Here is a 27,523-nt window from a genome sequence, read left to right as displayed (position 1 = left end):
TGTGCTACCCAATGCTTACAATTAATCGTTGTTCACGGGCTGAAGAAGCACAAGCAATTCTTAATTCAAGGCTAGCAATTTGTTGTAATTTTTTACTGTTTTTGTGTTTCTTTTGTCTCCCAATTGCCTGCAATGGGAAGGGAAGCTGGTAGACTACATAACATGTGCGTTATGCGGCATATTTGTACGAAAGACTAGCGGCGTATTGACCATATTACTTCGTTCGCTTCATGAAGTGTTTCCCCATACGAAAGGACTGTCTTTTTCTTTACATACTTTACAGCACAGTTGCCTACTACTGGTGACTGCTAGAGCTTCCTTGCGCATTGTTGAACTGGTTAATAGCGCCAATGTGTTTCTCCTCGTGATACGTACGCAGAATGTGTCCCAGCACGGCTGATGTGTCGTTGTCGTTAAGCCACATAGTCATCGTGGAATAGTTGTCCAATATTGAGATCAGTGCTGTTGATGTCATATACAAAAAAAAAACAATGGAAGAAGTCATAAAATCGCTTTCAAATATTCGCTTTATCCACTACTACTTCTTACCAATAAACATTTTTGGGTTTCCTAGACTAATTTGTACTTGTGGTGAACCCAGCAGCACGCGCAGGAACGGCGAATCTGCCGGTAGACCATCGTTTACACCTTGCACACTTTTCGTACGATTCCCTAGCAGCCATTCACACTGAAAAGAAATAAATTTGTAAGGTTTTTTTTAATATGTCAGATAAATCACACACCACTATGAAAAATAAAATGAAAGCAGCCGTGGAAAAGCACGTGTATTCCGCGCGCCTACAGTTAGGCAATGCGCTTTACATAATTGATGTACCAACAGAAAGTTTACGTTGTTCAAATAACTTAATTTAGCAACCAATGGCCAGATCAGATCGCCATGCTTGTTGATGTATTAAAAACAAAACACACGATTGTGTTAAGTTGCGTCGATATCCTTTATGGGTTGGGCTCGAACAAAACAGTATAATTTGAATTGCAAGCAGCTGCGAGCGCTAAAAACTGGATTGATTGAAATTGAATTGGTCTACCTAAGACTACACAATTTTTTTCTTAAAAACTAAATTACCACTAACCGTAAAAGAAAGAGAGTTCAGAGGATGTCAAAAAGACCTAAAAGAGGAGGAGTTGAGACGAGCACGGAAGAGGGAAAAATTAGATTGATCTGCAGTAGAGAGATGTAGAGGACGAGAGCGAAGGCGACAAACAGGAACATAAACGTTGACGGAAGAGAATGGAGGCGATGAAGCCAAACTGGGTATGGGAGCGGCGGGTCTCTAAAGATAATAGACCCAGTAGCAGAAAACGTGCTGATACGGAGTCAGAGCTGGGTCTGTAACTTCAAATGCTTTGCGCATTACTAACTGAAGATCTTCTGAACAGCTGTAAAGCAAACTGAAGATCTTCTGAAGACAGCTTGTTCACAACAGATCGGCCGATCCCGTAAGACACAAGCTTCCTAAGCATGAGATCATCCCTGATGATCGACCAAATGCTGCTTTAAAGTCTATGTAAATCGTGACGAGCCTCAATGAAAGAAGAAACAGGAGGCGTAAAGGACATGAAATTGCCTACTTGTAGGCGCAACAAACGTGTTCCGAAAATGGAATTATTTGCTGTTTTGTGTGCTATCACCTGTAAACGTTCCCCTATTTATACTTAAACTATAAACTATCGGACTTACCGCTGCCGCTTGATTGTTGTGCGTCGCAACCAACGCTTCAAGAACGTTTTCCTCCTCGAAACCCATCTCCGCAATGGAGGAAACCAATTCCGGATCAGGAATGACCGTTTGCTCCGAATACAGGCGTACGATTTCCAGCAAGGCAGCAATGTTTTCACACTTCATCTACAAAAGCAAGCGTAGTAGCACAAATTATGACCGGAAATCGAACGCACAAAACTCCCGCTGCAGTACCGTAAATGGATCCGCCGATTGTTCTTCGTCCTCATCGATCGAGTTCCCGGCAGACGATGGTGTAGACGTCGATCTACTATCACACTCGACGTTTGATTTCTTCCGTCCACGGCCAACGATCGAAGCACCGGTGGGCGAAAGCCCACTGTTAGTCGGTGATTCGTAGCCCGTACCGCTGGTTGCTGCATCTTGAATTTGATTCGTCGTTGCGGAAGAGGACGCACACAAAGCGTTCTTATCACAGTTATAAAACATCGACGTACTATCGTTCTGTATTAACCAGTCCAGTGCCTCCGGAAATACGTTCCTACAACGATGGAACATCAATTAATGTGTTATTTACTTACAACACTGATTACAGCATACTTTTTAATTTGTAAGGCTTGATTAATTTTTTCCAACGAAAATCCCATCTCGAGCAGCGTCTCGACAGAACTAATTTGATGACGCTTGCGATTGACGAGCCGTTGCTGATACAGCGCGATGAGTTTGCCGGCGCATGGGCCCGTTCCGTGTACGTAAGCGGACGCAATGGAGAGCGATATCATGATTCTTCGAAGATCCTGTCGCAGCTGTAATAAAAGGCCACCCAGTAAGCGATGAGGTCGATCTAGGTGTATCTAGTGGCAAAAACTTACGTCGGTTTGCAGCATGCCTAGGTTAAAGTTGACGGAGGATTGATTTATGCGGGACAATGGTATATGGCGCGTGGCGGCCAATATTTCGGCTGGGGAAGGTCCTTTAAGGCTTTCTTCGGCTGGTGCTGCATCGATACGCTTCGCCACAAGCAGAAACTCTTCTGCAAAGGTACACACACAATAAAATTATTAAAATACTTTTCCTTTTTACTAACACCGCAAGCAGCAATTACCTTCATCGTTCACATCGCTCAGCACATCTTCATCGCGGAAGATGCGTCTGTTCTGTGACCGTATCATTCGGTACCGGTTGGCCAGCTCATCCAAATCGGACGAAAAGTGTGGCATCGTGAAGGCATTGCTGGCAAATTTTTCCAAGGCGTACATTTTTAACTGCCGACCCGTGAAGGTACGCATCACTTCCACATCGACCATACCTCCACGTGGGCTTATGATTCGCAGCAAAACGGACTGCGTAGGGCAGTAGTTAGACGGACCATCATCTTGAGTTTCTCTTTTGGATGATCTGAAAAAAAAACAAAAAAATCAGGAAAATGAAACAATTCTTTCTCGCATTCCAATCAATAGAAAGCTGGAAGGGGTTTTGCTTGTGTCAGAACCATGAATATCCCAATTTATCGTCATATCCCTTCAGCGTTTGGAAGCGTGATGAATATTTAAACATCTTCACTGACCTATCGTCTACGGCCACGGAAACGGTCTGTTTCGTAGGGCAAGAGCTAAACGTCGACAAACAAGATACTTACTTGGTGCTTTTATGATTTTTGCGAGAACGACCGAACCACCGTCTGAATAGCTTATCCATTAGCAACGATTCCTTGCGAGCTCGGTTTTTCTACACTTACCTCGAACGCCATGTTCCGCTGGTAGAAGGTAACGGTTGCTGCGATTGATGATGATGTCCTTTGGATGTTCGTTGCCCATGGCGATGCTTGTGCTGACGTGATGCTGAGACAGACTGGTGCACGGGCGATACATTCGTACCGGGTGTCGAAGTGCCCGACGACGGTTCCGGCCCGGTGCTCGATGATGGCGAGCTGCAGCTTGACGCTGCTCCATCGGCGAGGCCGCGCGGATGTTTGTTGCTGCGTGACTGTTGCCAGCGGGCACGTCGTTCAGCAAATTTTTCACGCATCCATGGTATCATTTTTGCCAGTCAGCGGCCACTTTCAACCGGAACAATCAATAATAGCAATCCATAGATGAAAGCAATGCTGCTGATGCTGCCGTTGTTGCTAGTTGTGGTGCGAGGAGATGTAGGTCAGGCGCCATCCTGCCGCAATTACTTAATTAGTCTGCCCGATGATTTATCCTTCGGCGTTCTGCACATGTCCTCGGCGTTGGTCTGCTTGGTCCGTTGATGCAGTGAGGTAGGTAGGGTGTTGTTTAGAAAGATTTTTTATCCTAACGATGCCTGCTAGCTTACACACGCGGAGCTGCGTTAGTGTGCGCGATTTCTATTGATCTAATGTGCGTGTGTGTGCCCGTATTCCTCCCGCTTTTCGCCGATGACAACTTCCAGCATGCAGGGAGAGATGATAATTTTGGTTTATGTTTTGGTTCTTGCGCGATAGCCACAAAGGGATGCACGCGCAAACTGTCAGAACAGTGGAATTAGTAAGCGGTCATGTAAAACGTCATTTTCAAAAAAAAAAAAGAAGTCACTTGAATTTATCCGTTTATTCAAGGAATAAATATTTGCAAAATAATAAAAATAAAATTAAGGATAATGCTGATTAATAGGGAGAACTAAGCATCCACCAAGAATAGATAATGTTCAAATTTAAGAAAATGCTGAATATCGTTCTTATTGCGAACACAGCTGAACAATTGTTAAAGAAAGTTTTTCACAACAAAGGAAATGTTATCCTCAGAACGTAGTGTCGCGTTTCCTAAATATGTATGCTATCTACTTTTTACCTCTATCGGAGAACATACTTAAAAACGAACCCATAAGTCGTTGCCCAAGCTGCATCGTTGTTTTCTCAAAGTTGCTACATTTTCCCGCATAAACAAAAAGGCAAACTACTCCTGTTGTGGTTTTATGTAGTTTTATTCCTCCTTTCGGCGCACATTTCACGTTGTTTCCTTTCTTTTGCTGATCTTTTGCAGTTGGTGTTTGTAAATGCCATTTGAACTACGATGAGGAACGGATCGTAGCAGCACCGCCGCCGGTTGATTTTCCTTTCGTTCAATCCGGAAAAACAGCTCTCACGCAGCAAACACCAACAAATATTCCCCCATTCTTCCAATACAACACTGACACACACCACCACACCACAACTGAGCTATCCGTCCGCCTGTTTTACTTGGACTTCTTGTTCTTGATCTTCTTAAGGTAGAATTCAAGTTCCTTGCCTTCCAGAATGTATCCATCGGCACGGCCAACTTGTCCGGGGCGGGAAGCGATACACGCTGTAAAAAGAAGAAAGAAAAACGAAGGATAAATACATCGAGTTCACTGAGGAACATCATTCCGGTGACAGATGCAATTCAAGGTGCGTGCTAGGCGTTGTAGAAGATCTAAATCAGTGTAACTATGACGATGGTGGATCATTTCTCACTGGTACCAGGTCAGGCAGCTCAAAACGAACATACCAACTGGAAAAATCTACATCAAGATGCAGACGTGAGTCACATCTTGGTTATCATCATGTAAGAACTTCTCAACACCACTACCTCACACACATTTGAATTGCACTGCATCGAGACATCTCTTCACAGCGGACTACTACATACCGAGCAGACGACCAGAGTTGAACTGTTCCTCCACAGCGGGATCGATCTTGGCGGTCTTCTGGCGCTTGATGTATTTCCTCAGGTTGCGCTTGCTGCGCTTCTTGGCCAACACATCCTCCTCGCCGGGCTTCACCTCACGCTTCTTGCCCAACGGCAGCAGGTAATGGCTTTCGTACCACTGGCGGAACGGTGCGGCATCGATCACGATGATGGCGTTCTTTACCAGCGTCTTGGTACGGATCAGCTCGTTGTTCGACGCGTTGTACACGACATCGATGATACGAGCCTTGCGGGCCATACCTTCCGAGCCCCAGGCAAAGTTGCCCGAATCCAGACGGAGCGCACGGAACTTCCTGTTGCCACCGCGGGTTCGCACGAAGTGGACACGGGTTGCACCAATCTAAAACGGCGAGCAACAAAACATTGTATTATTATACGAGGCCGGATCAATCATACTATGAATCTCACGCTTACCTTGGTGTTAGCGGCCGGGCGTCCTAACTCATACTTCCTCTTCTTGCGGATGGCGGCCTTCTTGCCACCAGTGGCTCGCCTCTTATGATAGCTATCGCGGCTAATACCTGCAAACGGCAATCAAACACAAAGCACACAAAAACTTTAATCATTCACACTCCCACCCGGTCAGCACGGTACATTTAGCAATCATCCGCACACCGCACGGGATGCACCGGACGATGCGGCAATGTACACCTCGGTACAGCCATAACACACAAATACATCGGAAAACGTGGACTGTTCAGGCGAAGAAAAACATTGCAAAAACCAACTCATTTTCTTACTTTTCACTCACTTCATGTGGCGTGCACTGCACCAAGCCCGTACACAGTCAGTCGCACACTTTTCCGATGCATTTTGTCTATTTCTAAGCACTAATTCCGTAGACAACGACAGGCGGCGACTTACCCATCTTGATGTGTTGATCGGGAAAGAAAGAGCCAAACCGGAAAAGCTATAGTGGCAAGCTTGGCATTTGACGTATCGCATAACATCGCAACAGTGCGGCCAACGTGACGTTCGGCAACTGTCATTTGACGGCGGTGCTGGGATTGGTATAATGTAAACATTTGAATTTGATTGTGCCGTTGTTGGTCACATAAGAGAAAATGAATTCTATTTCTGATTTCGGAATTCTACAAAATTCAATATTCTAGCAATAGCAATAGAATTTGAAAAGAGTTTCATAAAAAACTTACAAAATAAACATCACTTTTACAACACTAAGAAGCAATAAAATGTGTTAATTGCACGAATGTATTACAAAATAGACTGCTTTTAACGGTGTTTTTTCTTATTCGATCTTCCTTTGTTCGATACTTCCTAGCGATCCATCCAACTGCCCACCTTTTTTTTGAATCATGTGGTTTATGTTAAGACAAAATGTTACAATGATTAATTAACTCATTCTTATTAGTTGTGGCCAACATAGTAGAAGAAATGCAACTGAAGCTATTGCATTATTAGCATATTGAGTTTTATCCCTTAACGAAGAATTTGGAGATCATGAGCCGGTCGGCTGTAGACGTTTTGAATATTTCCACCACTTGTGGAAATGCATAAAAACGTGTAATAAATGACAGAATTCGACCATCTAACAGTGTAGTAGAAGCATTTAAATACGCCAGTAAATAATTATGAAATCTTAAAACCCATCGATTAAACTTGGAGATCGTTTGAATGTCGTTGTCCATATGAATTAAAACTTTTTGGGCCAACCTTTGTCGAAGGACGCTATTGTGATGCCGTAACTGTTATTGAAGGCCCATGTGGAGCAGAAAAATATGAACTTTCGCAACAGCTACATGGATGAGGCCCTAGCCTGGAGGTTAATCCAGGAATTTGTACAATTCGTGCAAAATTTAAATGTTTGTCGCTTTATGTTCATCACAGTCCAAAGAATGTCCATGTTATTTATGTTTGCATTTTTTGTTGTAATATTTAATCTAATAATAATTTCGGATAGTACAACACATATTGATATTGTCAACACATGCGGTGTTGACAATACGGCGCAAACATGTTTTATATGTATACTCCATATACAATAACGTTTATTGTTGTTTTGTTTGTGTAACTGTGTGTGTGTTTTTTTGTGTTTGTATGTGTGCCTATTGGTAAGTCTATTTACTCGGCTAGTACCTTTCTTCGGTTCCAATTAATTGGCTTCCTGCAGCGCTGAGTATACGCCACTTACCACGCACGAATCATGTTATTCTAATTCTCTCCTTCCTGCTGACTAAGTTCATTTTTTCCATGTCCAATTTCGTTTATTCATATTTGGATGTAGAGTTTTACTTTAGTATTGATTTGTTTGTTTATTTGTTTCGTTTTCACTCTCGTTTACTATTTTTTTTTGCTTCTTCGCCGAGTTTTTCTTTTAACGTGAATTCGGGAGAAGGTAAAATAAAAAAAAACTAACTGAGCGAAAGCGAACCATCATAATTCTTCCCTCCACTTTCCTGTTTTGTAAGACTCGGTGTGTCGGTAAATGTCTCTGTGTTCGTCGTTTATTTAACGCTACATCACATACACAGCTTTAGATTTCTTTTTGTTTTCTCCTTCCTGTTCGCCTTATACGATTTTACTTGTATTTTTGTTTCTTTACTTTTCGAGGATTAACACACTCTGATAACGTCTAACTTTTATAAAGTTTCAAATTCGATAAAATGATTTAAGACTGATTGTTTGTAAAACTGACTATTTAACAAGTAGTATAATAACAAAATAATGTGTTAAGCATTAAGAATAATGTTATAAAGAGGATTGGGAGGTGTGATCCGTGTGTAACAAGACTGGTTTGGGCCAAATCTGTCCTAACAATGCACATACTATAAGCAAGGTAAAAGAAAAACGCAATGGATTAAGCTTACTGCAAAGTAAAAACGGGCAATACCGATAATTATTTTCAAAATAGTAGTACGTGTGTTGCACGGTGCAGTGCAAAGAAAGATCGCAAAAATAATATAACAGTAACACAACGACACTTTTTAAAGCAATATCGGACGCCACTACATCTTTCGCGTCCCATAACGCAGCGGTGGACATCTCCATTAGGACCAATATAATTTGCCATTAATCCTGTTAAACGTGTGCTGGATCAAGTTTAGAAACATCGCAAGCCTTTTGGTGGGAGCTTCTCTCAACCACAGAGAGATGTACAAAAATCCAGATTCTAATGTCCCTCCCGCCGCCGTTTGGGGACTTGATATCGATCCCTTCCCGTGTTGGCAGCTAGCGTCGCTATCAACTACACCACAAAGGACGCTCAAGACAGCCTGATTACATTAGCATACATATGTTGTTCGACAGTTAGAAAGCAAAACATATCACTACCCCCAACTATTCCGCTTGGTAGTAGTGGTAGTAGTAGTAGTAGTAGCAATAGTAATAGTAATAGTATATAATGCTAACAACAATAAATTTACAGACGCACGAATAGATGTACTGATATCTAAACAAAATAATAATAAAACGGTACTCTCGTTTCTGGATGCAACAAACTTTCGCACAATATCTTCCCCGTCTCATCTATTCCGCTTACGCGCGTGCTCATATCGATCATGTCTTTTGTGATTTCTGGTCCTGCTGTTCCTTCACTAGGCATTTCGCATTCTACAACAAATTTCTATAAGAGAATCTGTGCATTCTCACAACTGTACCCCTCTATCACTCCTCCTTTGGCGAATAATTTCATATGCATATCATAACCATTCCACCGTTCATCCTTCCTGTATATCAGTTTCTATCATAATCTCGTTTGTTTCTGAATAGTGTTCACGCAACAATAATCTTTCTCTCGTTCGCTTTCCTTTGTAAGATGTGTAATTTTTTGTCAAATTTATAAAAATAGAAGTCTATTTTGTCAGCAGTAGAATTACACTGATTTGATTTGCATATTTTTCACAATAGTCAAAAGTTGAAAGGTACTCTCCCTGCCATCTGCCATCGTGAAGGTTTGTTAATAATTTGTTCTGTTCTATTCTATGCCTCTTTACACATACGCATACATATAGGTGTACGGCTTACAACGCTACGAACGAACGTGGGTTTTGTTTTAATGTGTTATTTCGGTTTATGTTGCAAGTATTCAGTACTTGCCAACGTACGCCAGAGCGAACGTACTACTGGAACAGGAACAGCTTGATGTCCCTAAGGTTTTTTTTTTATATTTAAAGAAGCGCTACACATTTACGAACATTTGCGTGTAAGGATCAGTTACAGCTTTTTAGAAAGGAAAAAACAACCCCAAAAATCCGTTTCCTCATACATGTTGCGGCAGGAAAAAGTGCGAATTAAGATACAATTTTTGATATTACAATTGTTTGTAAGGTAAATTTGTGGAAATGTGTACTTCAGTAGAGATTACGAGTCAGCTGCTTGTCCAAGGAGATCGCATAGCTTGTAAAACGTCACTTTGGCATAGTTTATCGGAACAAAAATGGTTTCTAGATTAATGGTACCTAAGAAATGGGTACACCTAACCTGTTTAAATCGGTCTCCAAAATGATTTTTCAAATCTGGGTATGTCCCATCAGGAATTTTATCAAGAAATTTAATACATTTGTCCAAGACGTTCCCGTAACCTCTATACACATAAGGTAAGAGTTCTGTTCTCCGATGAAAAGCTGTTAAGTATCGATGCTGTCGTCAATAGCATAGCTCACTTCATTTCATGGAGTATCGTCCCGTGTAGGTGAAGGCCAGAAGGCCCCCTTTGAAGCACTCTTTTTTTCTTTCTTGGTTACAGATTGCATGTAGCAGCACAGCAGGTATACAATTCAACAACGCGGAACGCGACACATAAAGCTTCTTTTCCAAGCATCTGCATCTGGTGGATTTTAGGAATATTGGACAACCACAGTTACTACGCTGGATGGAGGCCAGCTTCACTGAAGTTCAAAAATGTTTTCCATCAACATAATAGAGCTCTATTTATCACGGTAGTTTGCCGTGTTCAAAGATTTCTGATTAATCGCTTCTCACCATAAAAAAAATTTATGATTAAATCGATTTCTGTCCGAATCGAAAACTCATTGAATTTTACCATTTTTTGGATAAGTTGAAGTACAATCCTGCAATACATTTCACCCTCATATGAAAGACCCCGAAGAAGACTTTTTAAAAAAACATTATGTGGGTTGATTACAATATCTCCAATTTACACATCTTTATCCTGCCGCATGCTGTATCACACGCCCAGCATCTATCAAAGGATACTTTTAAACTTCTAAGCGCTAACGCGGTATCGAAATGCAATAATGTATACGTTCGAAAAACTGAAACACAAAACGTAACGAACTCCCCCATCTTGCATTCCCTTTTATCGCATGTGTCGTATTATTTTTGCCTTATGTATTCTCCAATTAGTTATAATTTCTCCAAGTTATAAGCGCCATTTTTACAAATAGCTGTAGGGTACTATCGGAATTATATCTTTATAACGTCGTTACATGCGCGTACACATCAGAGTCAGATAAAACAGAATAATAAACACATCACAATTGTACCATTTTAGTGTAGCCGTTTTACATATAACATAATCATGTACAGCACTCCTCTCTTTCTGCAACTAGAAACTAGATACTCTGCGCAAAAGACACATTTTGACCTTGTTATGCAACGGGAACTGTGCAAGAAACGGCTTCTCTTGCAGCAGATTTAATGCAAACACACACACACACTCAGGATAGAGACAGAAATGAGAATAGGTTGGAACGCTTGTCCATAAGAAAAGGGTTCTCAAGGGAGGAAGAAGTAGGAGATGGAGAGGGGGGGGGGGGCAGGTTGGTTTTCACATGATTTTCACAGCATTTGCCTTATATAAAAGGGTTTAAAAATCCATTTGTCATGATTTTTTCGGTGGTGTTGGCGGTGGTACACGAATGTTCTCATATACTGTAAAAAAGGTGAATAATATAGATACGAAAATGTTATAAAAATGTGAGCAAGTGATGTAAATAACATTTATTTCTGTTACATACCTGATAATGAGTTATTTAAATCGTTCACAGTTCTTGGTAATGGTAACTGTGAGTCAGACGTAGATCTGGAAGAAAGAAAGGAACGAAACATTAATAAGCGAAACAATATAACAGATAATAGAAAGTCCAAACTAACAATGTAAACATTCATTAAACGATTTGAAATTCTACTTAAAGGCGATGTAAATTAAACAAAAATAAAATATAAACACGTAACTTATAATTCTAAAAGAGTATAAGAGTATATAAGTTTTCTTCAAACACGTAGCACGAGTCATGCATTTCAAAAATTTATGAGCGCTTCCTACGGAACAGAAATTATCTAAACGTATTTCGAGTTGACATAAAACGAAAAGAAAACCTGACCATACAACAGGAAACACATTTAAGTTACGTTAAAAAAACGGGTGAGATACCTAATAGTGTGGTTGTGCTGCATACGATTGTTCTGCAAGTCTTGTCTTGTGTTTAAGCTTAGTGTTGACAGCGATGGTGGTAGTTGGGTTCGCTGCAGATCATTCGAGTCACATGCATATCTGCTTGCGTATACCCATATACACACACGCGTGCGCAGACAGGAGGTAGTAGATTGTATTGTAAAAATAAGGCATAGAGGAATAGAATAGTTAAAATACTGCTCATATAATAAACTCGACATACGGGTATCGATCGAAAGAAAAATCAACAGTTAACGAATCTAACTAACGAGGCGCAGCGAGAAAATCAGATACTGAAATGGGAAACGTACACGACCAGAACCATCAGACGGAAACAACACACGATAAGTTTACCAGAACGCTAATGGAGGCAATAATTTTAATTCTTACTGTAAATCTTCTCTGTGTAGCTTTCTTTTTGTGTAAAGCGTTTTTCTTTCGTGGCATATGACTGGAAATTAATTGTTTCGCTTTCTCTGTACTACGTTCGCCTTTTTCTCGTCTGTACCGCTTATCGTAACGCACTCCAAGAATGTCAAAAACTCATTTACTATCCATATTCTGTATAAAAAAAAATCTTTTTCTTTCCGATACTACCCGAGCAGAACTAAATAATAAAACTGTTACCAGACACCAGGCATTGAAATGTTCTTAAAAAGGGAAATCATAATCAACGAAGCATATTTTTGTCCTATTAATAAGAACTCTAGGAGCAACATCAGCAAATACAACAGATGTCATTTATTGCACACATCCAGCATTCATTATCGCTCTCGTGAATGGTTTATTTGAATTTCGGGCTTAAAATTCATTAACTGTTTTTGTTTCCTTCTCAAAGCTCGTCTTAAGCTTTTTACATAAGACTCCTAGCGCTGTTTGCAACTGTGGGAGGAAAAAAGGTATTTTGCACACAACTGATGCGACGAAAACAGTGAACAGAAAAGCGTTAAATTATTATAGTAGTAATATAGAAGTAATATCACAACGATGTACAAGCTAACGCACACACGCAAACACACTAACGTTGCGTAGCGAGAAACATTGTACGATATTTACAACTAATCCGGCATATTCGGCTCGGCACGTGCAGTAAATTAGTTTTGCTCTTCCCTGCCATCATACTGCTCTCTATGCTTCCATTACTTGTCCCATTTTGTCGTACTATTACGGCACTATTCTACAGATCTTATCAGAATGCTACAAAAAAATCAGCACCGGTAGAAGAGAATTACAGACTTCTGGACGATCGCCCACTTTCAATTAGGCAGGCCGTCGTAAAGGCCCGTTTGTTTGTGGCATAGGAAACAACGTGTCTAGGCTGAATAAACAGTCCGTTGCTGCAAAACGCTAATGTACACGCACACACATACAGACAACAGGGGACACAAGTACGTGATACGTGGGGAGAAGTTTGGCGTAATCCTAAATTAGTGTCGAAAGGCGCTTAAAAAGTTACTTAGACATAGATTTCGTCGACGTACTTAATGTTGGTGTACTCGCGGCCCACTTGCAGGCTCTGCTTTTCGGCCTGCTTCCGCTGCAGAAGCGTCTGGATGTAGTGCTGGACAGCGAAATAGACGAACTTGTACTGTGCTTCCGTCTGCACCATACCGGACCGTTGCGAGCGCACCATCTGAATCGTTCGCTGAATGTCAATTTCACACTCGTGTCCTAAAAGAACGAACGGAGTTATGAGTGTGATTACGATTACAATTGCACCGATCATTTACCTTGACGCAGAATTTGATCCAAAATCATATCGATCACGATAAACGTTCCAGTTCGTCCGATACCAGCCGAGCAGTGTACACAGATAGGACCCTAAAAGCAAAAGTCCCGCCATAAGTCTTTGACCGACTTTCTTTCATGAAAAACCTCCTCAGAGCGAAAGCTTACCGGTGTCACGCCTTCCAGCTGCAGCTGGGCCTGACGCGTGTTTACATCCTGCAGGAAGTTCAGCACACAGCCCGGATCCGCCGGTACACCATGGTCGGGCCATACCTGGAAGTGGTACTGGTAGATTTTGCGATCCTCCTGTCCGCGCCACGACAGCAGAAACTCGCGAAGCGTATAGTCGGCGGTACTGGTTTCGGTCAGGCACCGCACCCGCGCATGTCCCCATTCTTTGCTTTGCTGCGGATCGGGCCAATACTTTTCGCACTTTTTCTTGCCCCGTTCCATCTCTTTGGTTGTCATGACGATGACGCGCGTATTCTCCTGCCAGATCATGTTCCAGAAGTCCTGTATCGTGTTGCTCAGGCAGCCTTGCGTCGCAATGTACGTCTTGAACATGTCCTTCTCGTCCCGCTTGTGGGGTGATGATTGTTGCTGCAACTGCATCCGGGATGTGATCGATTCGTTGCGTTTGTGTTTCATCTACGTTGATATATGTAAGAGGATAACGTGTTGTAAGATCATTTATTCACCGTTAGAACAGTCGAGCTAACTGTACTACCTCACTGTTGGCCTTCTGGGAGCACTGGGAGCAGGGTTTGTTGAGCAGCTGGCAGCTGGAACAGTTTTTCGTCGGCTGTCCGGCACCATAGCCCGGCGAGATGTTGCTGCTCCCGTTCGTACCATTATTGTTGGTGGCGTTTGGTTGTGTACCGGCGCTGCAACCGTTCTGCGGTTGGGCTAGGTTTTCCGATGATGAGCTCATGTCATATTGTTCCGACTCCGTCGGTTGACGGATGTAGTTGGCATTAATGTAATCGGCACCCGGTACCGAACTATCCACATCTTTCAGCTTCACGCGTGTGTGATCAACTGTGCAAAAAAAAGATTACAAATAAAGTTATTATTTACCTGAACTGAATGCTTGAGTACGAAGAAAGAGTTTTGCTTCTTGATTAAAAATTACTGCCCAAGGAAGTAGGAAACAAAAACCCTCTCGCTCCATCATTCAACGCCCCAGTGCATCGCAGAATTACTGCACCCACACCTACGCTACTCTGCGTACAAAAACGGGGTGAATAATACGATGTCGTCGCAAGAATTCCAATGAAAAAAATCATGCATCATTAATCGACGATGACGATGACCGCGATTGCCGAGACGATTCGCCCGTGTACACGCCGGAAATTGTCAGCGTAGCCGCAAGATATATGCGCCATGTCGCTAAAGAAACAGGTTTATCTATCAACTCAAGGGTGCAACCGATTCCAACCCGCGACAGTTGTATGTGCGCGCACACAGGACGTGTATGTTTTTGTTGTTAATCAGTCAACTAAACGAGGGTGGGTAGGTAGCGCCATATAACCGTAAAAGCCAAACCAAAAGACAACTCATTGTCGTGTTTGATGATGTTTGATTAACGTATGCATGTGTCTTAGCGATCTACCAAGCAGTCCCGTCGTCTTTTGCATCGTGTATTTTATGTACGGACAAAGTTTGACTACTCTCTTGGTCGTTTCGGAGCAGTTTGTAGCCATAAATTTGTTTCGTGTTTGAGAAGTTAGTCACCGTCATCCTGACGACCAGCTTAGAGGAAGGCAGTATCTTAAAACATCTGGATATAGATTAGATCGCTTGAAAGAGGACAGATTTAAGTGACTAAACAGTGTTGCCCATCTACTCAAATGCAACCGAAGTTGAATAGGCAATCTGAGGTTTTATCTTCTGATACGTATATCGTTATACGATTTGATTTGAGTTCTGCTAGAGCATCCGTCTATCCTGGATATGCACTTTGTTGACCAAAGTTTGCCGTCCATTTTTAAGAATTGGTTTACTAGTTTGTGGAGACTTTGAGACATTAGATTTCAAATGGCTGACGCCATATTGATGAATATTTCTTCGATAGTGAGCTCGTTGTTAATAAAAGACTTCCTGAGTGACCTCCACAGCAACAAGCAGGATTTTTTTTTTGGACAAACTACGCAAGATCTAACTTTCAAACAAAGCGTAGAATCAAGTCATCTAATCAAGATGATCATGATCTATAAACGATTTTTCATGAATCAATGCTTGAGTCTGGAGAAACTCGCGATCCAAGCGAAATTGGTTCCATCGCGATCCGTAATTAGTGTACAGGAAAACAAGCATACAGATTTGCCTAACAATCTCTTCCAACATTATCTACTTTTCCGTATTTTTGCTCTTATCTTGTAGCTAAATAGCAGCACTGTATGTTGATAACATCTCGATTAATTAATGTGTAATCAATCGTTGGCAGAGCTACTGCACTCACTCGCGTTCAGAAAACGCTAGGAAGATTGTTGTAAAAGCTGCCAATAGTGCCCTCTTTACACCAATCAACTGAGGTTTGTTTGGGTAATTCTGGTGTAGCTTTCGACGTTTTACATGCATATCAATTACATTAAGCATGTTCAGATGAAGCAATGCTCGTGCTACAAAACAACAAAAACATTTGGTTTTACAATCGTTTGCTAGTGATTTTTGAAAAGCAGCATTTACATTTCTACCACTTAACAACACTAATCTGCATACGTTCTTCAATTATTCTGTTCTTTTGTGATGCTAACAAACGATGGCGGTCTGGTGATGAAGCTTGATTGGCAACCTAATTATCGCACCTGAACACCGAAAGGCAAAGGGTGTGTGTCCCCATTCGGCCGTCCAGTTGACCGACATTTACGTAACACACGTTGTCACCCGCGTGGCCTCTATCATCATTTGTCTGTCAGTTGCACAAAAGTGCGACACACGTCGGCAAACCAACGACCAAATCGTCCACTTTTCTCACTTACGATGGCCCTTCTGACCTTCGGAAGGGTATCCTATCTCCCTCCATGAGCGGCTCTCAGCAACAAAAAGGGCTTTCAACCAATTTACCTAATCATCATCGTCGTCGTTGTCGTCATGATGCACACAATAATCGATCGCGAGCATGGCAGCGCTGTGTGCATCGTCGGCGTCGTCGCGTGCCGTACCGTGCAAAAGCTTTATCGGTTGGATGTGCCAACCCATAACCTTGACCATCCACGCGTAACCTTCCCTGAGGTTAATGCGACAATCGATTCGCGCGCGCCAAAAGAAACCTCCAGCCGCCGGGAGGTTGGGGGTTCTTCCGAATTTACAATTGGAAAATAAAATTATTATGTCAAGAAAAGAGAAAAAAAAGGAAGTGTTTGCGCCTCCACCGACGACAATGATTACCCATTTCATAATTCACATTTGGCAAAATGTTTCTGCAATTGATGAGAGCGCTGCTATAAAAGGGGCAATCTGATTATCGATCGCTTCCTGATTGCACCGCCATTATGTTCTGTGTTTGCAACACCTTTGGCAAGATTGTTCACACGACACACGATCGAACCCGGGAGAACAGAGAGAAAAAAAGAAGAAACTACACCACCAACTCGCAGTGTTCGTTTAATTCTCGGTGTTGATTCAATTGCAATCATTAGCATTCTCGCACACCGCATCGTGCTGAGGGGAGATGTTGTTCCGCGGATACCCGTTTCACCGGTGCAAAAATGTGATGCCCATTTGCCCGATAGATTGAAATATTGGCATTTTATCTGTATGTAAATAACACAACAACGAATAAAAAAAACCGCATACGCATTCTCGATCCGTTTTCCGTGTAGTCGTGCGGCTCGGCCGTATATGGTCTGGTCGACTTTGAATCGCGAATCAATGCTGGGTACAGAGGGAGCTAGAACAAAAGGGGATCCAATGGGGGACGAATACAGGTAGGAAGGAAGGAAGGCAGTATCTGGCGTCAACTTTTAAAAGATGCTTTTTTTATCTCGTCAGCCTCCAGGCACGCATCGCAACGTCACGAGGCTTAGAGGATCAGAGACGGCAAATACAGGGTTTGTGAAATGAACCAGCGAATGTTGTAAGTGTTTTTGTTGGAAACTACAACTAGAACAGAGTCCAAAAATGCTCCCAACTTTAGGGGCCTATGAGGACTTCAGTTAGATTATTCTATAGCCCAATTTTGTTAGGAATTTAGCCACATTCTACCTACAGCTACATCTTGAAGAGAGTCCAGAAATGATTCCAACTTTGATGGCCTATGAAGACTGAGCGGAAATGACAAGAATTCTACTTCATCTTGAAGTGCAGCAGAGTCTAGACTAGTGCGTCTAGGAAAAGAGGCTTCACTACATCTTCAACAAAGTCCAGAAATGGCTCACCAACATGAACTGATTCATCTCACAAAACCCTGCAATATCATTCTGCGGAGGTTGGCAACTCGTGGCTGTTGCGTGGGTCTAGTTTGTGTGGAGTGTGTTGTTTACCACACATTTAGAACTGTGGCAAAAGCGGATCTGGGGATGAAAACTTGTTTGATTTTAATTACAGTTTCACCAGAACGCAACACCGCCGCCATGACCGTGAATTCATGTGCTGTTTTTTGTGATGTTTACTAGCTTTGGAGCAGCGTAGTAATCCATTGTTGTTGTTTTTTTTTTTTCGGGCCCTTATTCCCTTCCTTTGAAACTACTCTAACTATGCTAACAGATCGCAAGAAATTGATCTATTTGTGTTGGGAAAAATAGAATAATTGTCACCACAACGATAATTATTGCGCATCTTAGCACCTACAGGCATACTTACATGGTAAAATGTTCTTATATCTATTCTTGGCGCGATTCTCGTTCCGCTGGCCTTCGCGGCGCGAAAACGTGTACCGGCATTCCTGCTGCTGCAGAGATTCAAACTCCTCCCAGAACCCGCCCTTGCCGTACGATTGGCCACCGTTTTCGCGCTGCAACTGCTCGACCCGATCGTTGATGCCGGCCGCGGTGATGCGCGTCGCATTGAACGGTTGCCGCAGATGGACGACGGTACCGCACGTTTCCACCATCGGGTTGCGCTTGTAGTATTCGATCAGGTCGCACAAGGTTGCAAACTTTTGCCCACCGCCGACGTCGTACATTTTTTCCTGCAATTGCAACACAACAAACAAAAAAAGCGAAACATGAAGATCACATCAGTCGCATTCAGGATTCTTATATGGAAGAAAGGGTAAGGGTGATTCTAGGGCTCGATCGAAGGGGAACTGTGCTGTGTTAGAGCAAACTTCGTATGTGATAAGTTGCAGTGTCCAGTCACATCAAACTGGACGGGTATACCTACTAGCTAACCATTCACTCGACTCTATTTGTCATTCTACTATAAGTTACATCCGATTGGCGTCGACAGAGTGGCGCGCAATACTATAAAACCCCTTGCAGACGTCTACCATATAAGCGGAAGAGTTTCACCGTCTAATCCGGCACCACAATGGTTCCGAGGTTCCGGTCGAATGGGAAAGTACGCGACGGTGTGTTGGTGGTGTCTTCCAACTGCCCAAGTGCAGGGGACCCATACGGACACTTGGTTCGTAAGCGTTGGTTGCCGATATGCGACTTAATTATGACTAATTCGAAGGTTGCCGTTGAGCGCGATCGTTATCTGTCTTGGTGTACCGTTTAAAGGCAAGAACTACTCTAGAGCGTCAATTATTGTCACGTTTGCTAACCGTCGTATGATTTTATGAGCCGTCCACCTCTCTGTGCTTAATATAGTCTGTTCAATATTTGTCATTATACTCAATATACTCTACCATGAATTAATTCTAAAGGTGGATGTTGATTAGTTTCTGTACTTCATTTGATAATATCCAGACAAGCAGCTAATAAACCTTCCGCCCCAAAAACAGGAAGGAAACCTTACAAATGAACACAAAATCTTGTTATTCATTACATTGTCTGGCATTATTGCATTAGGCATAAGGTTACAAAAATGGCGGCCAAGTAAACAGGATACTTATAATGTCAAATGTGAAAAAAACCTGCTAATCCTAGACGTCAATATGAGTATGATCTGGCTGTGTCTTGTATTGTTCTAATAGACCTAATTACTCTTCGCTCTAAACCAATGGTCCAGGACCTTGATCTAGTTTGTGACAAGGTTGGCGGAATTATACTTAGCATAATGTTTCGCTTATGCTAATGCTCAATGGTCTATTTTCCACCATTTGTGACTCTATTTAAATGACCTGCGTGTTGTCCCTTTCTATTGCAATTTTGTTGTAACCATCAGCGGATTCTCTCACTGTCTGGATCGATTTTCTTTTGCCTCGAGCCCATTGCTTAATGAACTGGCTCCATGGCTCCTTCAAATCTTTTATCACATGCGAAGGAGTTAATAACTCGAAAGCAATGTTGAATCATTAACAGCAACAAACTAATCCATCTCGGAATTATTGCTGGTGGACCACAAAAGCCAAAAGCTTAAAGCAACACGGAATAGATGTCCGTCGTGTTGCCGGTTTAAATCACTGACAAACACCACGCGGCCAAAGACCTTCGTACGACGGTACCATGTTCGGTAGATGGAAGAAGGGCTCTCTATGCTCATCCGTCGTCTGGGCGCTGTTAGTCCCCGGGTACTGCCTCCACTACACTCCATTCGTTTATGCGTCACTTGTTCTCGACGTACTGGTGTGCGCTGATGCCAAGGTCATACGGCCGTCGCGACATGTTGAGAAGAAGGAAGCGCGAGCATTAACATAACGGCGGCAACCGTTCCGTGTCCACTGCATGATGCTCTGCCGTTCTGCACACATTCACACCTCTTGGATATTCCTACCCAGGTGCGACACAAATCACTGACCTAACATATGCGGGACCTTGTTTTATTTTAACCATACTCTTATACAGGTGTTCCAGCACGAATAGTCAAACTAACACATTACTTTCCTTTTTATTTTTGGAGGGTTATTTAATGTACAACTAGCTCTAATTTTACTTCAAGTGTGCTAATACTTACATGCCATCGAATCATGACGTGCGTCACCTTGTCGTCCGCGCGGACCGAAAGCACAAAATCACTGAGCTTGCTTTGAGATTCACGCACTAGAAACGAACCATTCTTGCCGCGTTCTAGGATAAGCTTTTCCGCCTCCTTAGCGGACAGATTGCCGTGGAACCATCTGAAATGTTTGCAAGAAGGGAAAACAGCAATTAACTTGGTGTGATTTAGTTTCATGCGGCTTCACAGGGTTATGTGTTATATTATATAACTGTTATATTAAACAAACTCTAACCGATTTTGCACAGCACTCGTCTAAATTAATGACCGCTGGTTCATACTTTGGTAGAATTTTTTTCCACTCTCCACAGCGGAACTGCTGGGAATCGATAAATCCGTAAACAATCTCACTACTGCCCACGTAACGACACCACGGCACCACGGGCACAATAATAACGATCTAACTTTTTTTTCTTGCGAAGGGTTTGTGGAGAAGTTCAAGTTCAAGTTTGCTTCCTCAGTTCTTGCCACAGCTGCACGTAATTACGTAGGAGCAAACGATGAGATAGCACCACTTACTGAACAAAAGTTCCACCAAATTCGGATCACAACACTAAACGTATGCAATTCAGTTCCTTTTAACGCGTTTGTTATAAACTGACTCGCCATAAACTAACCGCAGTTACGAAAGACGACATAAACAGCTAAAGATCCAGCAGCTTTCTGACGTCGGGTCAACGAGAACGGCGCGAGCAGAGCGTGCTGTTTTGTTATGTCGCACACGAGCAAGTGTGTTGCGGACGGTTCTGTTGCGCGACACCGAGACGCGATGCCACGCGCGTGGGTTTGGAGGGATGAAAAGCTCGATTTAAAGCAAACATTTTTGAATGACGTGAACTGTAAAAATTGGGGGGGTTGGAAAAAGTTTGCGTAAAAAGTTATCCCAATTGTTTGGTGTTTATTAATCACGCGGTTTAGCATCACGGGAGTAGAAGTTATGTTGCGCGACGATAAAAGCTCTCTAAGGGGTAAGCTTTTCGGAGGTGTGCTTTCCTCGTGAACACATTTATAGCGCTTCCAGTAAAAACAAGAAAACCATGTCACCGGAAATGCTATCATTTCATCCAAACAGTGATTCCCCGCACTATGTAATATGGGGTCTGGCAATCTAGAAGGGCAGATGTAATCAGCTTCTAAGACTTATTTAGTAAAAAAAAGCATACAAATTATCAGACGCAGTGTTTCACTGTTGGAAGATGAAGATGTGTATGATTCGTCATGAATTTCTTAAAAGTAAACCCCCATTTAGGTAGGAGACACCAAGCACGGGTTAAAAGTCTGCTTTCGCGTCAAAATTCTTGTCACTATAGCCAATAGACAATACGATGCCGGTAAGTGACTCACTAGGAACTTGTCTGGCAATTGGCGGCATCCACGCGGCGCACCAAAGGATGAATCAGCTGGCATGGCCGGGGTTTTAGTGTGCAAAATTGTTGTCACAATGTTCGAGGAAAAATTACCATACATGGGTACAAATGGCGATCTGTGCATGCACAAAAGACAATGACGGTGATGATGACGTGCCTTGTGGTGATGTGTTTTCCAAGTTTTTTTATTTTATTACGTGCAGACATCACGTGGGAATGTGTGCCGTCAGAGGAACTTTAAGACAGGGAAGTGTTTAATAAGACATTCCACTGTAAAGTTTACTCATAATTATAATAGACCAAAATAACAAAAATTGAAAATTTTGAAAGATGCATCCAACAATGTTTTTCAAGAAAACACACATCTTGCGGCTGTTTTTAACACGTATTTAGAGTTCGTTTCGATTGTTTTTCGGGGCCCCAATAAGGGGCCAAACTATTCCGGTAAAAAAGAGCTTTTTTAAACATTTGTCCACAGAATTTCGTGCATATTTATCTTCCATAATTTGACATAGTTTCGTAGCTGCAGCACTGATGGGTACGACGCACCCATCGCAACCAACCAGCATGTGTTTCAACAATTGCTAAACGCTGGCTGGCTGTATGCAATCGACCCCTGGGAACCACCCCGACGGTAAAAGACACCCCAAAAGCTGCTTACTGCACACATTATAGGCAGAATCATCAGGCACTCTCTCGCCAGTAGCCTCCAAAGGGAGAAGGATCGACTGTAGAGAAGAAGCAACGGGTAGTAGTAAGGGGACGCTCTATCAAAAGGGTTCAGAAAGGTTTGCGTAATTTACCGGTTTGAATATCTCTTCTTGAGCTTCGCTCATGGGCACATGGGCCGAAGGGGAGACATACAAACATACACCTGTATATCCGAGAGCGTAGTGGTGGCGATTCGTTATGGAATTGGCTCAATCAATCAACTTCCAGCTCGTCATTGGTATGTTACATTTTTGTTTTAGCTGTTTTGCTTCCAATTTTAGCAAAACTTGTCTTGGATACTCTGTCTTCGTACACCGTGTCACAGCAAATCACTTTAAACAATTAGCATCAAATGTGAAATATAGAAAAATTGACATTCTCAACAGCAATCATCCAGATATCAATTGTTTGAGTGGAATGCTAGCAGGTAGTTGGTAGTTTTGACAGCTCCTTGCTACATCCAAACCCAACAGAACTAGTTCGTAATTAAAAACAAAACGCAAATGCTTTTGTTGTGGACCAGGTCCATCATAAAATTGTGCCAGTGCGGCACTGTTTCGCGGTAGCCACTGTTTGCATGTGTTTGAGTAAGTAAACAAATGGACAGCACGGCGACATTTTGTTGACACATCCAATAATAAGTCGATATAGAGACGTTTTGCTTGTCCCATAACGCACGAGAGAAGATCATGAGATCATCACGATCGTTCATCGATGTGTGTGGCTTTGTGTCAAACACTACCACCTGGATAAAGGATTTAAAAGATGTTTTGATGATATTAATTGACGAAAGTAATTGTAGTAATACATATAGACAAGATTAAAACATGAAATAAAGTATAATATAAAGACTGACTAATGTAAGATGATAATCCTACAAGGATTGTCTGGGATTCTTCCACTGTTATTGCATTTAAAGTAAGGAAATATTTGCTTATCAAACAAACTAGCATTCAGCTCCAGCAGGGCAGCACGCTTGAATATTCATTATTTAAGCAGCCGTAATAAAAGGCTCGGTGTAAGCTGCTGCTCGAGAAGACTTGTGTTTGTTAAAGGTCTAAGAAACGTGCCATCGCTGATGCTCTGTTTATTTTATAATCCCTTTAAGAAAGGCGTGATCTACTGTGGGCTATGGACAGATTCAAATAGAGAAATATTTTCTGAAGAAAAACATTATCTAAAAAAATCATAATGATCAAACGTTCGCTATGATCAGTCAGCTTAAGTTTTGTGCCAAAGCTGTCATAATCAAGCGTTAGCGAGAAGGGAACAACACCTCACATAAACAGGTTCTATTAGCTTACAAAAGCAACCTTACTATAGTGAAACCCTTTCGCACGCTACAAGCTCGCTCTATCCCATCCTTCAAGCTCTGGACAGTCGATTCGGTTGAATGTATATATGCAAAACATTTGTTCAGCAGCGTGTGGTGGATATTTTATTAATCTTCTCTCCACTCGTGCCTGACAGGTACATTCACTGACATTCCAACACAATCCCAAGCTTCCGATTACGCTGCTAAAAGATGGTAATATTGCATGGTGAAAAATAGACTTAATTGTGAATTACAATCCTAAAGAATCGGACGCAAATGACATAAATTAGTGTCAGCAATTACATCGCAAGCGATAATGTCTTATCGGGGACTTTCGAGAAGAGAGAGAGAAGAAAAATGGAATCAGCCGACTAGGCAGCATCCTCTTGCAACAAGCGGCATTCAATGAAGGATCTAGTGCAAACGAATGCAATATGCAAACCAGTCAAATAATCGCAACGTCACGGTACGTGGACATCCCATTTTCTTGGTAGTCGTGGCTCATTTCGCACCAATCGGAATGATAATTCTAACCCTGACGCCATCGGAGCCGGCGATTGACAGGCGGCTTTCCTTCGGAGTAGTGTAGAGGGTTATGATACTGCTCGGTATTGGCGCATCAGCGTCACGTTTATGGAAATATTGTTCTCTCCGCCGAGGGGCAAGGGAGACACATACCAATCGAACGTTGCATAAGAGGCTGAAGGGTCTTTACAAACCGTTTGACAGATAGGCTCCCGAGGGATAACTAATATGCTCGCGTGATATTTTGAACTCTGTGGACCTTACACTCGCGTTTGCTGTATTACTGAAGGTCACGGTCGCCACGAAATGTCACACGGATGAGACATATGGAATCATCCATGACTGTACGGGCAATTACAATAGATAACAGCAGTCAGGTTAGTACTACAATAGGATTCGCGTAAAAAAACTCTCCTTTTTTATGTTTCAATGCATTATCGATCGTCAGAAAGCGGGAAGGTCAAGATCCCTTAACGACATACTTAGCATTTAGTACGTCAAACACACGCACAAAAGCTCCGCAAATGTTAGTCAAAAGTCGTAACAATAAAATGGGATTTCTACGTGATTGTTGTACACAACTGGTTGTTTGTTGTTGACGAATTTTATGTCCAGCTCCCAGCACACATATGTGTACGATAAGTAGTCGTTATTCAAGCGGACTAAAAATCACCGCCGTTAAGCAGCATGGCAGCTGGAGTCTTCAAGAGTCTTTTCACCCTCTCTTTACACCCCACCGTGGTCTATTATTCCGACCGAAATTGAAAGTAGTTGCGTAGGTGGGTGTTGAGAGAATACTGCCAGCTGCTGGGTTGCCTTCCAATAAATGAACCAATTTAGCTTAAGACCTCCGCACCTAAAATTGGGCATACATCCTTTCTTTTCTTCCCTCTCTTTCTCCTTCGCTTCCTACGGTTTCTCCTTAGTACGGAATAATCCCATTGCAGTGGATAAAAGAAAATGTTAAATAATATTTTTTTCGCGAACGAACAAAAACACAAAACAACCCAACTCTTCCATGTCCGCCGAAACCCAATTGACACCTACAGCTTTGCTTTTACGCAGTATAAATGTGACTCCTGACGCGGTGCAATGCTATAAAAGTGTAATATTTATCCAACAATAACATTACCCCGCCGGTGCTGCGCCCCACGCAGCACCTGCTGGATGGCAACAACGGGGTCGAGGATAGCAAATGATCCCCGCCGTCCGTAGTAGTACAACGGAAAAGAAATAACAACAGAAACCGGTGTCCATTTTAGCTATTGTACGGCCACGCTGTGCGTTGTTACTTTCGCGCTTGGCTGAACTTTACTTGAACGAGTCCTCGGACCTACTTCTAACCTCCCGGACTCGGGAGGTGGTTCATGTCGCATTAGGCGCCAGCTTATACACAAATTGGTTAATTGGTTTTCCGCAACTAGCACGTGGCCTTCAAGTTGCATCTGTCCGATCCAAAGTTCCTCGAGGGGAGTCACCACAAGCAAAATTTTTCCCAACAAAATCAAACATAATGGTATATACTAACGGATAGAACACCAGTGCAGTCCGGAGTTCCGCTATTGCGGTGGAGATAATGATCTGTGCCACCGGCACAGCCAGCAGCGCCGTATCGAGCGTGGTTGGCAGGCGCGCTGTCGTCGGAGGATCATCGTCCGTTTCCTCCGAAGTTGGTGTCGTTATCGCGGAATCGTGCTCCTGCAGTTCTTCCAGCAGCTGCGTCTCCTTCAGCTGCAGCAGATGCTGCTCCTGGCGCTGCTGTAGCTGTGCCTGCAGTTCGTCCTCCTGATCGATCTCCTCCAGGATGCCACTGTCCGCGGATGAAATGCTCGAAAACCGACGCCGCAAACATTTTCGACCATTGCGCGTAAACTTGCCCAGCCCTTTCTGCGACGCAGAAAGATTTTCTTGCTGTTGATGGTTCGGTTGCTGCTGATGTTGCTGGCGGATCACTTCCGTCGGTGTGGATGAACGGCGCTTCAGATAGTCGACCGTACCGATCGTGTTGGTCAGTTTGAGCACGTACTTTTTCAACATCTTCGCTCCGGTCAATGCACGCTTTAATACTGTTTTACTATTGCACTTAATATCTCTCGCAAGACTTTGTAGTCTTTCTTTATCTGCACCAAATTTAGCGTTTCCGGATCTCGAAAAACTAAACAGTGTGTTATCAAATTTCAAACTATTTCTTCACCACTGACTGTGCCGCGAGCTTCGCCACATCGGCTTCCTTCTGGGTTTGCTGCTTCGGAAGCAGGAACTCGACGATGTGCTCAAAGAAGAATCCACCACTCATTTTTACACGATGGCACGGCACAGTAACTACCACTTTCGACACTCGGCTTCTTTCTTGCGCTTCGTGAACGATCTTTGCCTGGTTTGGTAGTTTGCTACGTTTGTTTCTCTCACCGGTTTCGATTCACTTTGCACGATAAATTTATATCTCGCACACACGCACCACACCGGTGGCTCTGTCGAAACAATGTTTTGGCTTAAAGTTGATGATTGGGATGGCGTTCTTCCGCCCAAACTACTTTCTTTAACACAGACAGCGCTATATCATACAACACTCTGTTTCAAAGCACACCCAGCTATGTTGAAAGATTCGTTGCTGCTGCTGCTGCTGATGGTTACAATATCGGCTTCGAATTGACTGCGAACTGTCGCCTCGTCTTCGAGATGCGCGCTACTGCTGCTTGCTGAACTTGATCCACCGCACTAAACCGATCGCGGTCGATCGCATGTCATTTAATACGAGAGGACAGACTCCAGTGTGTGTCGCCGACGTACGTAAAACCGGGTTGTCACCGTCGTGCTGTGCTGGTGTTTGTGCGATCTCGCAGCCACCCCACGGTAGGGCAGATTACGGTCGTACGCGAATTGAAGTCGGTGGAGGCATGTTCGTCGCCTTCGTACTACTCCCAGGCGTCCGCGGCTGTCGGTGGCTCTCGCGGTATCGCGGATGGACAGGTGTACACACACCTGTATGCTAAGCGCGTAAATCTAACCTAACAGCCACCACTACACGATACACAGAGCCAGCGGGATGTCGTCCGAAGCTCA

The 27,523-nt window shown here is 42.9% G+C and overlaps 3 protein-coding genes across 4 annotated transcripts in view; all 3 read right to left on the bottom strand.

Annotated features, from left to right (window-relative positions):
• The window catches only part of LOC126559083 (40S ribosomal protein S8), a 269,441-nt gene extending 263,072 nt beyond the window's left edge, over positions 1-6,369 (bottom strand). Inside the window, exons 1-4 of one of the 2 annotated variants that reach the window (XM_050215190.1) lie at positions 6,259-6,277; positions 5,809-5,915; positions 5,335-5,734; positions 4,866-5,010 (exon numbers count right to left, since the gene is read on the bottom strand). In XM_050215190.1, the coding sequence (XP_050071147.1) occupies positions 4,901-5,010; positions 5,335-5,734; positions 5,809-5,915; positions 6,259-6,262 (621 nt within the window). In that variant the 5' untranslated portion in view covers positions 6,263-6,277 and the 3' untranslated portion in view covers positions 4,866-4,900. Of the gene's footprint in view, positions 1-4,629; positions 5,011-5,334; positions 5,735-5,808; positions 5,916-6,258 lie in introns of those variants that run through there. The other variant, XM_050215189.1, reaches the window with a different exon arrangement.
• Positions 296-3,742, bottom strand: LOC126557538 (ubiquitin-associated domain-containing protein 1). The gene is made up of 8 exons (XM_050213344.1): positions 3,441-3,742; positions 2,808-3,100; positions 2,575-2,735; positions 2,303-2,508; positions 1,937-2,243; positions 1,703-1,867; positions 550-688; positions 296-462 (listed from the first exon to the last, which is right to left on the bottom strand). The coding sequence occupies exons 1-8, from the start codon at positions 3,740-3,742 to the stop codon at positions 296-298; spliced, it is 1,740 nt and encodes a 579-aa protein (XP_050069301.1).
• A 4,760-nt stretch (positions 6,370-11,129) lies between the features above and the next one.
• LOC126557180 (tyrosine-protein phosphatase corkscrew-like) lies at positions 11,130-26,497 on the bottom strand. The gene is made up of 10 exons (XM_050212863.1): positions 25,989-26,497; positions 20,501-20,663; positions 18,302-18,629; positions 14,226-14,536; positions 13,667-14,146; positions 13,501-13,591; positions 13,252-13,441; positions 11,750-11,869; positions 11,334-11,398; positions 11,130-11,247 (listed from the first exon to the last, which is right to left on the bottom strand). The coding sequence occupies exons 1-10, from the start codon at positions 26,495-26,497 to the stop codon at positions 11,198-11,200; spliced, it is 2,307 nt and encodes a 768-aa protein (XP_050068820.1). The 3' UTR covers positions 11,130-11,197.
• Between the last annotated feature and the right edge of the window lie 1,026 nt (positions 26,498-27,523).

This window comes from Anopheles maculipalpis, chromosome 2RL (assembly GCF_943734695.1).
Source record: "Anopheles maculipalpis chromosome 2RL, idAnoMacuDA_375_x, whole genome shotgun sequence".
NCBI lineage: Eukaryota > Metazoa > Arthropoda > Insecta > Diptera > Culicidae > Anopheles > Anopheles maculipalpis.
The sequence above is the reverse complement of the archived record's forward strand: the minus strand, read 5'-3'. Positions and strand labels throughout refer to the sequence as shown.

Coding starts and splice junctions, on each gene's coding strand:
- LOC126557538 (XM_050213344.1), bottom strand. CDS start 3,742: ATGATACCATGGATGCGTGAAAAATTTGCTGAACGACGTGCCCGCTGG. Junction 2,736..2,807: donor GAGCGATGTGAACGATGAAG/GTAATTGCTGCT, acceptor GTACCTTTGCAG/AAGAGTTTCTGCTTGTGGCG. Junction 463..549: donor AAACCCAAAAATGTTTATTG/GTAAGAAGTAGT, acceptor TGACATCAACAG/CACTGATCTCAATATTGGAC.
- LOC126557180 (XM_050212863.1), bottom strand. CDS start 26,497: ATGTTGAAAAAGTACGTGCTCAAACTGACCAACACGATCGGTACGGTC. Junction 20,664..25,988: donor ACTGCACTGGTGTTCTATCC/GTTAGTATATAC, acceptor CAAACATTTCAG/ATGGTTCCACGGCAATCTGT. Junction 13,442..13,500: donor GGATCAAATTCTGCGTCAAG/GTAAATGATCGG, acceptor TCGTTCTTTTAG/GACACGAGTGTGAAATTGAC.